The 16861-nt window shown below is 44.5% G+C and overlaps 1 protein-coding gene across 1 annotated transcript in view; it reads left to right on the forward strand.

The window, feature by feature from the left end:
* Positions 1-2755: 2755 nt before the first annotated feature.
* The window catches only part of HNF4A (hepatocyte nuclear factor 4 alpha), a 60858-nt gene continuing 46752 nt past the window's right edge, over positions 2756-16861 (forward strand). The window contains exon 1 of the mRNA XM_077873269.1: positions 2756-2952. Coding sequence (XP_077729395.1) covers positions 2904-2952 — 49 coding nt within the window. The 5' untranslated portion in view covers positions 2756-2903. The remainder of the gene's footprint in view (positions 2953-16861) is intronic.

A 16861-nucleotide genomic window follows, 5' to 3' on the forward strand; every position in this document is an offset into this window, starting at 1 on the left:
TTTACATTTGTGTGTATTAGTCAGCTTGGGCTGCCATCACAAAATACCAGAGACAGGGGATCCCTGGGTGGCGCAGCGGTTTGGCGCCTGCCTTTGGCCCAGGGCGCGATCCTGGAGACCCGGGATCGAATCCCATGTCGGGCTCCCGGTGCATGGAGCCTGCTTCTCCCTCTGCCTGTGTCTCTGCCTCTCTCTCTCTCTCTCTGTGACTATCATGAATAAATAAATAAAATCTTTAAAAAAAACAAAACAAAAAAAAACACAAAATACCAGAGACCAAATGGCTTAAATAACAGAAAATGATTTTCTCATGGTTCTGGAAGAGGGAAGTCCGAGATCTGGGAGCCAGAATAGTTGCGTTCTGGTGAGAGCTCTCTTCCTGCCTTGCAGATAGCCACTTTCTCACTGTGTTCCCACATGAGGGGGAGAGAGTAAGTTCTTTGTGCCACCGCTCCTAAGGACACTTATCCTATCAAATCAAGACCCCACCCTTATGACCTCATTTAGCCTTAATTGCTCCTTAGAGGTCCTATCTTCAAATGCAGTCACCTTGAGAAGTTAGGACTTCAACATATGAATTCAGTGAGGACACCATTTAGTCCATAGCAGTGTGTATGTGAGTGTTATGTTTAAGTGCTGGAAATATATACATATACAAGAATTTGTTTAAAATTTCCTTAGAGTGAGATGTGGGAACTAAGGTAGCAGGAAGGCTCATTTTTCATTATATACTGTTTGTGCAATTTTCATTTTTAACATGTGAATGTATTACTTTTTTTCATAAAAAAAAACTAGTTTAATACAAATGAAAGCAAAAGGAAAGATCATATCACATGGTTAAGGCTAAAAAGACAGACACCAATAAATAGTGATAGGGATGCAGAGAAAACGAGTTCTCTTACCCCATTGGCAGGAATACAAAATGGCATGACCACTTTGGACAACCATTTGAGAGTTTCTTATAAATTAAACATATATCAAGTGGCGATTCCTTTCCTAGAAATTTAATCAAGGGTATGAAAACTATGTCTCCATGAAGCCTTGTTCACGATCATACAGAGCAGCTTGATTCATAATAGACCCAAACTGGCAACCCCAATGACTGTGGCCAGGTGAATGGGTGAACAAATTAGTGTATCCATCCATTCAGTAGGCTACAACTTAGCAAAATGGGACATGAATGTAGATGAATCTCACCAACCTGCTAAGCAAAAGAAGCCAGACACAAAAGAGTAAATATTGTCTGATTCTATTTCTGTGATATTCTAGAAAAGGCAAATTAAATCTAGAATGACAGAAAGCAGGTCAGTGTTTCCCAGAGAGGGAGGTGCTGGATGATTAATGGCAGAGGAATAAAGAGAATTTCTGGGGGTCATGGAAATGTTCTGTATCTCCATTAAGGTTATAGTTACATGAGTATATATATTTATGCAAACTCTTTAAACTGTACACCTAAAAATGGTACATTTGATTATATGTTACATATACCTCAAGAAAGTTGATTTTAAAAGTCTAAAGAGGTTGAATATATAGGAGAAATCATCCCCACGTGCAAACGCAGGGCTCCTGAGCAGGGGGAAGAGGCAGGTGCATACCGGGTGGATCTGGATGAAAGTAGGGGAGTAAATTCTGGTGGGGGATTCAGGCAGGACCAGGTTTAAGGCTTCTTTCTTCTCTGCTGAGAATGAGAATGGAAAAGGTGTGAGGAGTGAAAATACTGGAAATAAACTGGAAAAGCCAGGAGACGGGAAACAGGGTAGAAGTTCTGGGCAGCATGGAGGGCTCAATCAGAGCAGGTGACTTCAGAATCCAAATCAAGCCGTCAGACTCAACACTGGGATGAAAGAAATGGGACTGCTCCAAAAGAAGTCAAAGAGCAGGTGTACAGTAAGTATGCAAGAGGGCTGAGATGCGGAGAGGGGGGCTCTGCAGTCGGAGGGCAGGAAGCGAATTTCAGCAGTAGGTTGCCTTTTGAATGGGAAGGAGGCCAAAGGACCAGGGGAGGGGGTGGGCAGAGTGCCTTTGGTCCATGGGCCTGGAGGTCAGGCCTGTGTCTCTCCATCACTCATAGCCCTCCCCAGTTTGTAATCATATCCGTGTCATAAGGTCTTTGAATAATCTTCAATATAGTCTGACAAATTCCCGTCTCCCCCAGTAGTCCACAGTTCCATGGGTGCGGGGATGATGCCTACTTTGCCCATTTCTCTATCTCTGGAGCCTAGGACATGGCCTGGCATACACAGTGGGTGCTCAGTAAATAGATATTAGATGAAGGGGAGATTGTAGTTTGTAATGCTAACTCAACTCCTCTGTTACCAGCTGTGAGACTGCAGGCAAGCAACTTCTCTCTGTGGCTCAATTTCCTCCTTGAGGTTTAATTTAAACGTGGTGATGCCTGTGTACAGCTCCCAGCATCGATAGGTGTTCAGTATGTATGGTCTTCCACCCCCTCCTTTTCTCTGCTACCCCTCCCTCCTGCCACTCACCACACCCATTATGTGGAGCCATAAAACCCAACCCAGGTTGGACTCTCACCTCCTCATCCCCTCCTGGCCAGTCCCCTTACCTCAAGTTGGGGTGAGGGGCTGGTGTCCTTTCTATCTGGCTCCAGGTGTCTTCAACCCCAGAGTGCAGAACTGGGGCCCAAGTGGACCTCGGGTCTGGCCAGGTTGCCGCTGTCATGGTAACAGTGACAGTCCTCAGCCGCAGGTTCCCTAAGTGACTGGTTACTCTTTAACGTATCCACCCACCTTGGGTGATTAGAAGAATCAATAAGATAACCAGGCGGTGGCAGCTGGCTGTGCTCACTGCCTTCCTGGTGGACTGGCTCCCGGTGGCCCTGCTGTTGTGTGTGGAGCCCGGCTCCTCCATGCCCCCGCGTCTCTGGCTGGGTGGGCTCGGCCATGGTCAGTGTGAACGCGCCCCTCGGGGCTCCAGTGGAGAGTCCCTATGGTGAGTGGGACCAGTGGTGGGGCTGGGGGAGGACTGGACAGGGCAGGACCATGGTCAAGTTTGGGAGGCCATGGGACGCCTCATTATGCATTTCTAAGAAGCCCAAAGACTCTAGAGTCTCCTGGAGAATAGCAGGAAGCCCAGGGGATGCATGTGACTTGCTTCACTAAAGTCCCAAACAGGAGCATGCATTTTTGGTCTGGGAAGTGCTGGGAGGGGCTGTAGGAGCCCCGGAGCAGGGGCTTGCTCATTTTGCCTGCCAAGAGCCTGTTCTCCTGGGGCTAAATCCCAGGGGTCTTTCCAAAATTCCACAGAGGTTTGGGCTGGAACTGCCAACTCCAGGTTATCAAGGCAAGTCCAAGCCGACGGGGAGCTCGGCTGGGCCTAGCATAGAGCTGGCTCATGGTCTAGGCGGGATGGGACCCAAGGGGAGAGTTGGCCGATCCCTCTGATGAGGGCCGTTGGCTCTGGATGATTCACCAAAGGGAAGCCGCTCCAAGCAGCACACAGCATGGGGCGTAGGGAAAGGGAAATGATCTCGCGCTAGATGTTTGAAACTGAGGTGCAAGGCTAAGGAAGAGTGTGTTACTGAGGGTGAAAGCCCAGGCTCTGCTGCTGGGGTGACCCCACAATTGGAAGTAACCCAAGTGTCCCACAGTAAAGGATGGGTAAACAAAGCATGATGTATCTTTAGCAAGGAATGCTATCCTATTGTTGAAGGTTAAAAAATGCAGATCTGTGTACAGATAGGGAAGGGCCTCTAGGTTACACTTAGTGAAAAAAATAAACTGAAGAAACGTGTGTAGCATTTTGCATCTCTGATAACAGAACGGATATACGCATGTGTATGTATACACATATTTGTATTTGCATAGAAAACCAGTAAAAGGACAGAAAGACCAGTAACAGAGTTTTATTGCTGAGGAGGGAGGTTCAAGAAATCTTTTTAACTTTTTTTTTTTTAAACATCAGGTGCATTTTATAAATTGATTTAAATCGCACGAACACACACAGTGCTCGGCCTCTGGAAGCCAGGATCTAGTTTTGTGACTTTAGACAAATTATTCAACATTTGTATGCCTTGGTTGCCTTCTTTTTGCGGTGGAGAGAAGGTGTCTTATGGACCCTCACAGAGGATGAAAGGAGGCCAAGTGCTCTTGCCACTAGGGTAATAATAAGGACTCAAGAAATATTATTTAACATTGTCATTAGCTAAGGATGGATGGCCTTAAGGAATCAGGGTCTGGTCTCTTGACTGGTCCAGGGGATCTTTTCTTTGATCTGCCATCAAGAAGAAGTATGTGATCGGGGAGAGTAATAGCAGCGGAGGCTGACCAACCAATAGTAGCCTGGGGATCCACCCCCATACACCCCCTATATGACCTTGGGCAAGTCACTTCCCCTCTCTGCATCTATTTCCTCACCTGCAAAATAGAGAGACCTGACAGGACCTATCTCACAGAGATAGGAGAGGAGGGGAGAGGAGAGGAGAGGAGAGGAGATAGCATAGCTGGAGGGCTAGATATGTCTTAGTTGTTTCATCCAAGGTTAAAACACAATTAAGATTTGGTTGACCTGTAGCCAGAGGAAGACGCTGTCTGCATAGGGACCAGAAAGTCAGCTTCTGAGGATGGAGAGCCCCAGGCCACAACCCTACACTAGAGATGAATAGAAGGCGCCCCACATTCCTCCCAGGGGATACTGTAATAATCTAACCTGATAGCCTCTCACTGTCTCCCAGGTCTATGTACTTTGTAGTGTCCTTACGCCCCTTCATCCCGACCTCTCGGTGGTGCTCATCACAAAGCAAGCATGCAAAACATAGTTGTTGGATGGTTGGGTGGGTAGATGGTTAGATGGATGGATGTTCTATGCCTATTTCTTCATTTAATTCTTGCAACAGTTGTTCCAGATAAACAATATTGTTATCTCCAAGAATAGGAGAAAAACTAAAGCTCAGGATTGTTAAAAAAAAAAAAAATTATCTGACTTTAGTCCATTTGTGACTCTGTTGACTAAAGCTACAGACCTGGCTGGGCAGAGAAAGGAGAGCTCCTATGGCCAGATTTGCAGCAAACATCAACAGAAGAACATTGTTGGCGTGGGACAGTTGGGCGTTTGTTGGTGTGTGTGTGTGTGTGTGTGTGTGTGTGTGTGAGAGAGAGAGAGAGAGAGAGAGAGAGAAACACAGAGAGAGGCTAAAAGACCTTACTTTTTAAAGAAAATAAATCTAGGTTAGCATCCCCTTCCCTTTAAAACTGTGTGGCCTACCCTTCTCTGAGTCCTCATGTTTCACCTATAAAATGAACTAGGGAAGAGGACTGGGAAGCTCTAGGAAAGAAACAAGTGCTTTGAGGAGCACCCCTTCTCCTGGAGTTCTCTAATGGGGATAATACCAAACCCCCTAAGGCTGCAATTGCAGAGGTAAGTTGCAGGGTAAGGGATGTGGTACATAGCAGAGCCTCAGGAGAGGCACTGACAGGCAAGGTCGTGGTTAGGATCATGCGAGTTAAAACTTGTGTACTGAGTACTTGTGTACTCAGAATAGTGCCGGACACAGAGTAAGCATGTAATAAATCTCAGTTGCCATCTCACATTTTTTGAACCCTAGTAGGACAGTCTTTGAGGGGCTGATCTTTGGCGTGGTGATGCTGGGTGAACTTGACCCTCCCTTGGACTTGCAATGCGCTCATGGTACACTGGCTTCTTCTTTATAGTTCTCATCATGACTGATCAGATAGCATTGGTGTGCGTTGTGGAGTCTGTATCCCCCACTCAACTATAAACTCCACGAGGTCAGGGACTCTCAGTGGTTTGTTCAGCCTTGCACGTCTCACACAGTGGCTGGCACAGAATAAATGCTCAATAAGCATTTGTTGGATGAGTGAATTGAAGGGGGTTTTAAGAAACAACCCTATGATAATAGTCAATAATGTCAGCCAGATCATGCTCTTCCCTCCTTCCTCTCTCTGTGCTCACGGTGGTGGCTTTACAGACCCAACATGGCTGGCACAGTAGCAAGCATCACATCTACCCTCAAGTGCCTGAAGCTGGAAGGGATATTCCTTGAAGCATTTGTTTCTTTTATCAAAAAGCAAATTTCCCCCAGAAACCTCCCAGCAGACTTCCCTGGTTCAAGGAAAGCTGAGATTAAGTATCTAGCAGAAAGAAATTTGAAAGCCAAGATTGGCTTAGACCAACGATATTCTTTTCTTGGAGTCTGGCACAATGCTGCTCCAAACAAAATCAGGGTTCTCTCAGAGTGGGTTTCTCAGCTTCAGCACTATTGACATTTTGGCTTGGATGATTCTTTATTGCGGCGACTGCCCTATGCATTGTAGGATATTTAGCAGCTTTCCTGGCTTTGACTCACTAGAAGCCAGTAGCATCCCTCCCCATCAGTTGTGCCAACCATAAATGTCTCCAGACATTTCTAAATGTGCCCTGGGCATGTACAACACTACTGTGTTATGAGGAAGCAGGAATAGGTGCTGCATGGTGTCTGCCACAACTGAATATACTGTGACTCTTATGTGGTAGTGTTTGCTTTGGGTGCCAGGAACTAGCTCAGAGGCAAATCTGGAGCTGCCCTTAGCAATTATGAGTATAAGATGCACTGGTGTGCTTATCTGTGTGCTAACCAGACTCCTGGCTCCACTATTTTCCTACCCTTTCCTATGCTTTTTCTTTTAACATGCTTTTCTTACCTTCCCTTAATTATTTGTTTTGGTCCTTTGGGAGTTTGTTATTTTTCCAAGCATTTCAAATCTCTTGAGGGCAAGGTCTGTATTTTTCTGATCCTTGTTGTTTTACTACAGGCTACCCCAGGACCTGGCCCTATGTTGATTTTGATGGAGGTTTATTGAATGAATAAATGAATGAATGAGAAGATGGTTGGATGAATGAACAGATGTGATGGGTGGGTGGGTAGATGGGCAGACGGGCAGTTATGGTGGATGATGGATAAATGAATAAAGAAATAGATGGGATGGATGAAGAAATATGTGGACGATGTATAAGTGGATGAATAAGTAATTGGATAGATGAGTGGATGGCTGGGTGGATGGATGGATGGATGGATAGATAGATAGGTAGATGGATAGGTGGATGAATGGATAGATGGATGGATGGATGAGATATGCTGGGCTGGGCTGGCAGCACCTGCAAGTGCTTAGGACCAAACAAATGAGGAGACGGGGTGATTTGGCCACTGGTCAACATTCTTCCAGCAGGGTAGCATATCTAAGTGACAGATGAGCCTGTTTTTTCCTGGGGAGGTAGGTCTAGTTCCTTGACCAATAGCATCAGTCTCAAGCCAGTTCAGAGCTGTTGTCAGAGGCAGTTTGAGTATGTGGCTCTCCCATTGAAAGCTGTACAATGGTTAGTTAACACTTTGCTTCAGCCATCTGATTCTGAGTTTCTTCATCCATCAAACGAAACTTGGTTGTTGAGAGGATTCTATGAGCTAATGAAGGAGGAAGTATCATAAACTATAAAATGCTCCCTTTCCCTGAAGTGTTGATGGGCCCAAAGTTGGGTTGGGGTCAGATGCTGGCCAGCTACAGGACTGTGTTGGATGTCAGGCATGGCTGCTCCCACTCCTTGCTCCCCAAGTATAGTCTTCCCTCTCTTATCACCTCTTCCCATTTCACCTCAACTCAATTTCAGCCTCTATGATTCACTGGTTCACAAACCTATCTGCAAATAAAAGCCTCCTTAAAATGATTTGTTTTGAGGCTCCACCCCAGGCCTGGTGAATTAGAATCTTTTGGGGTGAGTTTTAAGAATCCTTAATTCTTTTTATTAAGTTGCTTCTGTGATTTTGGGTCCAGATGAGCTGAAGTACAGAAACCATCATCTTATTTCATCCCATTTTATAAAGGGAGGATATCAATGCCCAGAGTGGGTCCTATCTCCACCTGGGAGGCTCCTGTATTCATTAAGTCACTGTTCCCTAGTTCATTTTTTCAATAAACCTCTACCTAGGGCTTATGGAATACAGGCACTCTGGTAGGCACTGTGGGGATGGAAGAGAATAAAATATGGCTTCAGATCTTCGGGATTACCTCATCTGGTGGGGAAGACACATGGCCTAGCCATCATCAAAGACAGAGCAACAGGATATACATAGATATGGAACTGTGGGGACACAAAGGGACTTAGGAGGAGGGCAAGGAATCAGGGACCTCTTGACCCTGGAGGAGTCGACTGATATCTAAGCTAAAACCCAAAGGTTTCACAGGAATCAGCCAAGAGAGGGGAGGGAAGGAAATACCATATGCAAAGGCCTAGAGCCTGGCATAACACGCACAGATTTTACTTGCACTTGACTGCAATTGATTCTGTCCTTTATTGAAAATATCTTGGGAGTTTTCTGATTGTTCTGGGAATGATTTATTTTGTTCCTAAAATATTAGGAGATACTTACGTGTAGGAACTATGCCTTCCATTTCTTTCTGACTGACTCACATGCCTCTAGCATGAGGGTGGACCTGAGAAGAAGAAAGGAATCTGTTCCCATTGAAGCCCTTCCTATGTGACAGGCAGGACTCTGGCTTTACTGTAGATGTTTTATCCCCCTCCTTTTTTTTTTAATAAAATAATTTTTATTGGTGTTCAATTTACCAACATACAGAATAACACCCAGTGCTCATCCCGTCAAGTGTCCCCCTCAGTGCCCGTCACCCACTCACCCCCACCCCCCGCCCTCCTCCCCTTCCACCACCCCTAGTTCGTTTCCCAGAGTTAGGAGTCTTTATGTTCTGTCTCCCTTTCTGATATTTCCCACACATTTCTTCTCCCTTCCCCCCTCCTTTTTTTTAAAATTTTATTTACTTACTTATTTATTTATTCAAGTAATCTCTACACCCAGTGTGGGGTTCAAACTCATGACCTCGAGATCAAGAGTCGCATGCTCTACCAACTGAGCCAGCCAGGCACCCTTGTTTCTTCCCTTTTAATCCTTGCAATGACCCATCAGGTGAGAAGCATCATCCTCATTTTATAAACAGGGAAATTGAGATTCAGAGTCACTAAGTTTTGCTGCATCACACAGCAAACAAATGATGAAAACCTAGTCAGTCTGACACCAAATCTTCATTCTTTTAGCTACAACTATCACCCTACAATAACATCTAGGAGCTACCATGATTAGCAGCTCAGACCCCAGGGTCAGGCTGCCTGGGTTCAAATTGCAACCTTCTTCATCTGTCAAATGAGGTGATAATAGTGCTACCCACTTTGTAGGGTTGTTGTGAGAATCAAATGAGGTTTATATCTGGAAAGTGTTGAGTGTCATGTGCAAGGAAACTGCTAGACAAGTTTTAATGATTATTACAATACCTATAGAGTGTGTACCTACTATGAGAAAATAACTGAATGCTTACTGTGTGCTGGGCATCTTCTAGAAGCTGTGGAACACACTGAAATGAAGGAGGGCTATGTAACTGGTTTACAGGACTTGATTGTCCTGGTGGAGAGTCAGAACAAAGTTTACTTCCAAGCCTTCAGATGCCCTCTGAAGTCTGTCAGAGGGGTCTGTTCTCAGGGGCCTGGTTCATGAGCCTGGGGCTGTGGGAAGTAGATGGGAGGCATGGACATAGTGGGAGCAGAGTTGCCCTGGCCGCAGATGTGGGAAAAGGCTCTGGCCCCAGAGAGCTGTTTGTGATCCCACTCACGTCCTTCTACTGGCTCTCTACCTCCTCTTCTGAGAAAAGGGAGTGTGTTCCTTATTCAGGAGACATCATGCTGTATTCACTAGACCTTGAGGAGTCAAGAGTGATGCCCCAGGGTTCACTTTTGAGGCCAATTTGGGTGTTCACATGGACCAGACTCCTAGCCTCCCCCACTCACCACCTCTGGTTCAACCAGAGAAGCTGCATGTTGTCTTTGCACGGAACATTTGATGAAAGGACTCCATGTTTCAACAGTGTTGGGAAAGCCAGAGGACCAGTTAGTGTGTCAAGCTGCAATCTTGACCCATTAATGGTTCATGCAATTTATTAGGTTTATTATTTAGGGCAGCACTAGGTGATGCAACCAAAAAAACCAAAATGGAAATTAGAAGTTTATTTACCTCTGTCACATAGTCATCCAGGAACCCCAGAAGTGGCCCTCTCTTGGAATGGCATTTGTTATTTCTGCTCACATTCCATCGGTCAGAACTAGTCATATAACATTGGCCAAAAACAGAGGAATCTGGCATGTGTGGTTTCTATAGGCCAGCTATTTTCCAGGAATAGCTCTAAATTATGGAAGGGGAAATATGAATTTGTTGCTACCCAGTTGACCACCTCTATCTTGGGGTCATGCACACACACACACACACACACACAGTCAAATATATATAGCAAATGTGAATATATGAGTTTTTTGTTTTTATTTTTTATTTTTTGAATATACAGTTTTTAACATCAAATATTTCAATAAAAATGTGCAGACAGAAACATAGATGGTGATAAAGCAAATGTGAGAGATTGCTACTTACTGATTGGTGAATCTTGGTGAGGGATACGTCAGCTCACTGTGCTATTCTTTCAATCTTTAGTAGGTTTGAAATTTTTCAAAGTAAAATGTTGTGGAAAATATAATTGTTAAAATTTGCTAGACTTATGGATAGAATAGAACAAGCTATACATAGAAAAAGATTTAATTTAAGCTTAGGGGCTTTGAATTGTAACTTAAATACAGGAGCCGGCTAAGTTTTTCTGTAATGGGCCAGATGGTAAATATTTGGGGCTTCTCAGGCCAGATAGAACTGTGGCAACCACTCAGCTCTGGTGTTGGACGACTTGACTGCATGAAAGTAGCCATAGGCAACGTGTAAATGAATGAATGTGGCTGTGTTCCAATAAAACCTTATTTACAAAAATAGGCAGTGGACCAGATTTGGCCAAGAGGTTTTAGTTTGATGACTCTTGCTTTAATATATGATTTTTAAAAAGCCTTTGAAGCACTATTTTTTAAAATTTTAAGCAGATATATTATTCCTGCTTAAAATATAATTAATTTAATTAAACAGTCTTTATTAGAAATTATAGATCAGCATGTCCCAGCTACCCGGGACCCTGAGTCTATTAATGTTCCCTTACTATGCTAGACAAAATAATTTTAGCACATTTGCTGTTCATATAATCAGCTGTTTTTTTTTTTTTTTAAGATTTTATTTATTTATTCATGAGAGACAGAGAGAGAGAGAGGCAGAGACATAGGCAGAGGGAGAAGCAGGCTCCCTACAGGGAGCCTGATGCAGGACTCCATCCCAGGATCCCGGGATTATGCCCTGAGCTGAAAGCAGACACTCAACCACGGAGCCACCCAGGCATCCTTAATCAGCTGGTTTTTTTTTTTTTTTCCATTTCTTGCCTTTTCTTTGAATAAAAATGTACTATCTGGGGCCCCTGGGTGGCTCAGCTGTTTGAGCATCTGACTCTTGATTTCCACTGAGGTCGTGATCTCAGGGTCGTGAGATCAAGCCCCATGTCCTCTGTATCAGGGCTCCACACTCAGCAGGGAGTCTGCTTGAGAGTCTCTTTCTCCTTCCCCCTCTGCCCTCCCCCCATGTGTGCTCTCTCTCAAAATAAATAAATAAAGTCTTTAAGAAAAACATACCATTTTAAAAAAGAGTTTCACTGAAGTAGAACATTCACACAGACCAGAACATGAATTATAAATCACAATGGATAAGTCAAATTTCACAATGATCACATTTTGAAAAATGAAGTAGTCGAATAGACAACATCCTACCTTGTCTGTCTACTGCAGCGAGAATAAATTCTGCCTATGTGAAACTTTGGTTTCATTTATACATGTTTATGGATGTGTGTGTGGGGTTGTGATCATAGCAAAATTCTATAAAGTACTTATGGAGCTTTACACACACTAACTCCTTATCTTCACAATGACCCCCTGATGTAGATGATATTACTGATGTCCCTGTTTTATAAATGAGGGAATGGAGACACAGAGAGGTTGACTCACTCAGTGGAAGTGACACAGGCATTAAGAGGAAATGTTGAAGTTCCAAACCAGGCAGGCAGGCTTCAGAGTCTCTATTTTATGGGGTCATGGTCAAAATGGTTTCAAAGCCATGGACAGAATGTTCCCAAAGGTTCTTTATAGACCTAAAAATAGCGTCCTTCTCCTTAGGTGTACCCACAGGGTAGGGCTGATTTTAGGAGGACATGGACAAACATTTTAAAATCTTACTTACTTTATATTACTGTGTGTTAGAAAATTTTATAACCAGCATATTAAAGCACTAATATAAAATATACTTTTAAAGATTCATATATGTCTCTGGGCCATACATGGCCCATATCTGGGTCCATGTTCATTCATCTTCTAGTTCTGATTTATCACTTCAATAGTACTTACAATGGGCCAGGCATTGTTCTAAACAATTTTTTTAAAAGTTTTTATTGATTTATTCATTAGAGACACACAGAGAGAGGCAGAGACATAGGCAGAGGGAGAAGCAAGCTCCCTGCTGGAACCTGATGTGGGACTCGATCCCAGGATCCTGGGATCATGCTCTGAGCTGAAGACAGATGCTCAACCAGAGCCACCCAGGCATCTCTGAACTAAATAATTTATAACAATTACTTCCTTTAATTCTCACAACTGCCAATTGAGTTAGGTCCTGCTATCATACCCATTTCTCAGAAGGGCTAACCAAAGCCCAGAGATATGACTTACCCCAAACCACACGGACTACAAAGAGTCAGAGCTGGGATTCAAACCCAGGCATTGTATTAGGAAGGGCAATGCTAGCTGGTGTAATAAACAAACCCAAAATGTAAGATAGAAGAGTTTATCTCCTTCACTCAGGGATGTCAGCTCTTTCTCTTGTGGCTGGAAGAGGAGTTTTATTTTAACCACTGCACTCCACGGTGATAGGTTGCACTTTCTTTGTCATTTTGAGCTCCATGAATAATGCCAGTTCTGCTTACCTCTCAGGATACCTCTGCAGGTACAACCAATGTTGTTGGATGTAAAGTGTTAGTATTATTGTTATGTTGACCAACACATACCTGATAGTGTTATTGTGAAGATTAACTGAGAGAATGCGGGGAAAACTCTTGGTTCATATACAGGACATTAGCCATGGATAACAGTAATGACAGCAATGTGGTTATACACAGGAAAACAATGAATATTGACTTACCTCCAAACTGGGACATAGTTACCTAGGATCTCTCCTATTAGCGAGTTAACATGTTACATCTAAGACTGAAAAATCAAGAAGTAGTAGTATAACCATGGTATGTAGAAAAAGAGAGGAAAACTAGCTAAAGGAGTTGCAAGTGGTTGCCTCTGGGTAGTGGGAATTAGATTCAGGAGAGAGCAGGTGGACAACTACTGTTACTGATTATCAGCTTTGTAAAAGTAGTTGCTTTTTTCCAACCGTACACCTGCACCTATGCAGCTTTGATTAAACTTTTGAAAAGAAAATTTAAATTAAAAAGGAAAAGAGAATAATGAAATGCTATTTCAAACACCCTTGAGTATACCTGAATAACAGAAAGCCCCAGAGGGGAAAAAGCAGAGTTAAAGTTACAGGAGAAATTTAGACTACAATTGTGTTCAAAATCCCTGCTGAACACATTTTGGTACCTTTGTGTCACCCAAGTCTTTTTCCCTAACCTAAGAGGTTCCATGCACTCCGATTCTTGTCTGCCCCTCTGCTGGTCTCTCCTGTCTTTGTCCCCTTTGCTTACTCTATTTCAGCCACAGTGACCCTTTTTTAACTATCTTTAAATCATGCTGAACATATTCCTGCCCCAGGGCCTTGATACTTTTCATTCCCTCTGCCTGGAACACCCTTTTCCCAGTTCTTCTCATAATGGATTTCTTCTTATAATCTGGGTCTGAGCTCAAAAGTTTCCCACTTGGAGTGGCCAGCCTTCCTTGACTGCCCAAATCTAAGACTGCCCCACCTCCACCCATCACTATCAATCCTCTTATCTTCTACAGTTCTGGAATTACAAATCTATCTCCTCCACTACAATGTAAGTTCCATTAGAGCAGGAAATCTGGCCTCTGTTGCCTTGCTAAATCCTCAGCATGTAGAAGAGTGCTTGGCACACAGTAGGAGCTCCATAAAAATTCATGGAATGAGCAAATACAGCCAGGGACAGCTGAGTTAGTATGCTGAGGGGCTGGATGGGCCAGTGGCATGGGGTGGAAGCTGCAGCCCCTGCCTGGGCTCTGCCCTGGGTAAACAGGCCTCCCTCTGCCCAGACAGCCACTGTTTGACAACTGTCTGCTGTGGGACCGGCCAAGCCTGGGCCGCCACACTGCCAAGGCCCCAGGATTCCCTGGGACAAGCAACCGAGGAGCCACACCTCAGGCAGAGCTTGTGAAGGAACAGGTTGAAAAGTTATCCAAACAGGCATAAGGAAGGGCGGAGTCTGTGGTGAGACACAGAGAGAACGGTTGGGCCCTTCCCTGGGCAGAGCCCAGAGAGGCTGGAGGAAGGCCCTGGCATATTCAGGGGGCAGTTTTCCTGGCGGGGCCTGGCCTCCAGACCAGGCCTCCAGGACCACTTCTAGTCCCAGCTCGGGTCCTGACTTGCAGACGGACCACAGGCACTTGCTTGTGGGGTCTCTGGGTCTGGGTCTCAGTTTCCTTCTCTGTAAATCAAGGCACTGTGGCAGGTCAGTGGTTTCCAAATTTAAACAAACAAAAAATGGCGGTAGTCTCTCTTCAAACAGAATTTTACCCCAAAGTCAATTCATAGGAAAGATACGATGGAGGCACTCGGTTTAAACCAAGTGTGGAGGTGCAAAAAGCCCCCCACACTGTAGCCCCCAGCCCCTTTGGAGTAGCTCCAGGGTAAAAACTACCAGGCTCCTTGGTCTCTGAGTTTCCTCAGTGCTGGGGAGTGGAAGAAGTATTGCCAGAGGGAACATCTAGACTCTTCTAATCAGAGATCCGAGCTTCAAAGCCCCACAGTGTGATCTCAGGCAATCTAATTCCACCTTTCTGAGCCTTGGTTCCCCGTCTCTAAATCTGGTATCATAAACGGTACCTCCCTCATGGTTTCCTGGTTCAGCATAGAACCGGGCACCTAGTCCATTTCTCAGTAAGGATAGTGAAAAAAAAAAAAAAATCAATGTTGGTCAGTAGGAGAAGTAGCAGAAATGACCAGAAGAGCCAGTTCTTTGTCTTTGCTATATGAGTAGGGAAAATATTTAACCACTCCGAACCTAGTTTGCTTCTCTGTAAAACATGGTCAAGGGTTTCATGGAGATCAGAGGTTGCAATCCAGCCCACCCAGTTTGGGGTTTTTTGAATATGATTTGAATTGACCCCTCACCTTTAAAAATCCCAACTTTCTGCTCCTTTCAAAAAAAAGCAAAAAAACAACAACAACAACAAAAAAAAACGGGAGGCTCTAGTAACACTGGTCCCCCAGAGCCATGAGGCAAGAATCGACTGGAAGAAGTTGGCCTGGGTGTGCTTTCTCTAACTTGCTGCAGTCCCCACCATTCCTTAATACCCCTACACTAAAGTTATGCTAATGAACATAAACCATTGTCCGCTGCCCTGGTCATCTTTCAGGGAAGTGTGAGATTGGCATATGTGCCATCTGCTCCATATACCATTGAGGGCAGTTGAGTTGGGGACCCCTGATTGCGAAGACCAAGGGAAAGCTCATTATTTGTGAGAGCACTCTCCTATTTCGTAGATTTTTTTACCATGGCTGTTGAAACTTTTCAAATTACATACGTGGCTCCCATTGTACTCCTGTTGAACAGTTGCTCTAGCCCCTGGATGCCACAGCAGTGACCCAGGTCACTGCTAACTCATTGTCTCCGTGTCCCACAGTGAAGAGACTGGTCCTAGCCAAACCTCTTGGGCTCGAGTCCCTGGCTGGCTCTTCTCTCCTCCCCACAATTATCTCCGGTGTCCCCACCCCTTGCTGCCTGCTAGTCCGTCTGGAGGACCCAGGCTCCAGGACTCCAGTCCTGTCTTGTAGAAGTCTCCACTTGGGAAATCTCACCTCCCAGCCCTCATCTGGCAGCCATTGTGTTTTCTTTATCAGACATTCACATAAAACAATAGTCAATTTGAAACTTAATTACACACCCATTCTTCTGTCTCCAGCCTGCCCAATTTACCCCAAATCCAGTGATTTTGGGGGTGGAGCTGGGGTGGGGAGAGGCTTATTTTTTCCCCTTTCTCCAGGGCAAGTCATAGTTTTCCCAGAGATAAGGGGGACCGGGTTGAGGGGGAGGGACATAGGTCCTTCTATGGCAAAGGCACAGACTTTGTTTTTGGAAGAGATAATGTCCACAGCCCCCCTGGGGGGATGAGAGAATCCTGAAGGACTCAGGGAGTAAGAGGGAAAAGGAATCTTGGCAGGAATGAAGAACCCCCTTCCAATGGAGAGGCCTTGTCTGGTAGTGGCTTTCGAACCTGTTACAGAGTCAGGAAGACCTGGCTTAGAGCTATGCAAGCTGTATGCTTTGGATAGGTGACCTCCATGACCCTCAGTCTCCTCTGTAAAATGGGGATAAGGACAGACCTATCCTAGCACAGTGCTTTTGCACATCAGTGCTCCATAAATGCGAGGCTATCATCACACTTTTTGGGAAAAAGTCCACAGGGGCAAGGTGGGATCATTTTAATCATTTTTTATTTTGCTTCAGTGCATTTTCATGATTTTCCTACCATGAGTCTGCTTAAAAGAAAGAAACAAACAAAAAGTTAGTAGAGAGAGGAGGAATAAAATTAAGAGGAAATGTCATCCTAACACGGAGCTCCAATACAAGGTATTAGATCTGGAAATAGGTAAGAAATCTTAGAGTCTAAACTTCACACATACCCATATTATATCTTAAACCAAAGCTCCAAGAGGAAAAGTGATTTGGCCAGAGTCTACAGCAAGTTAGTGGCAGAGCCA

The sequence above is a fragment of the Canis aureus genome, chromosome 26, assembly GCF_053574225.1.
Source record: "Canis aureus isolate CA01 chromosome 26, VMU_Caureus_v.1.0, whole genome shotgun sequence".
In the NCBI taxonomy this organism is placed as follows: Eukaryota; Metazoa; Chordata; class Mammalia; order Carnivora; family Canidae; genus Canis; species Canis aureus.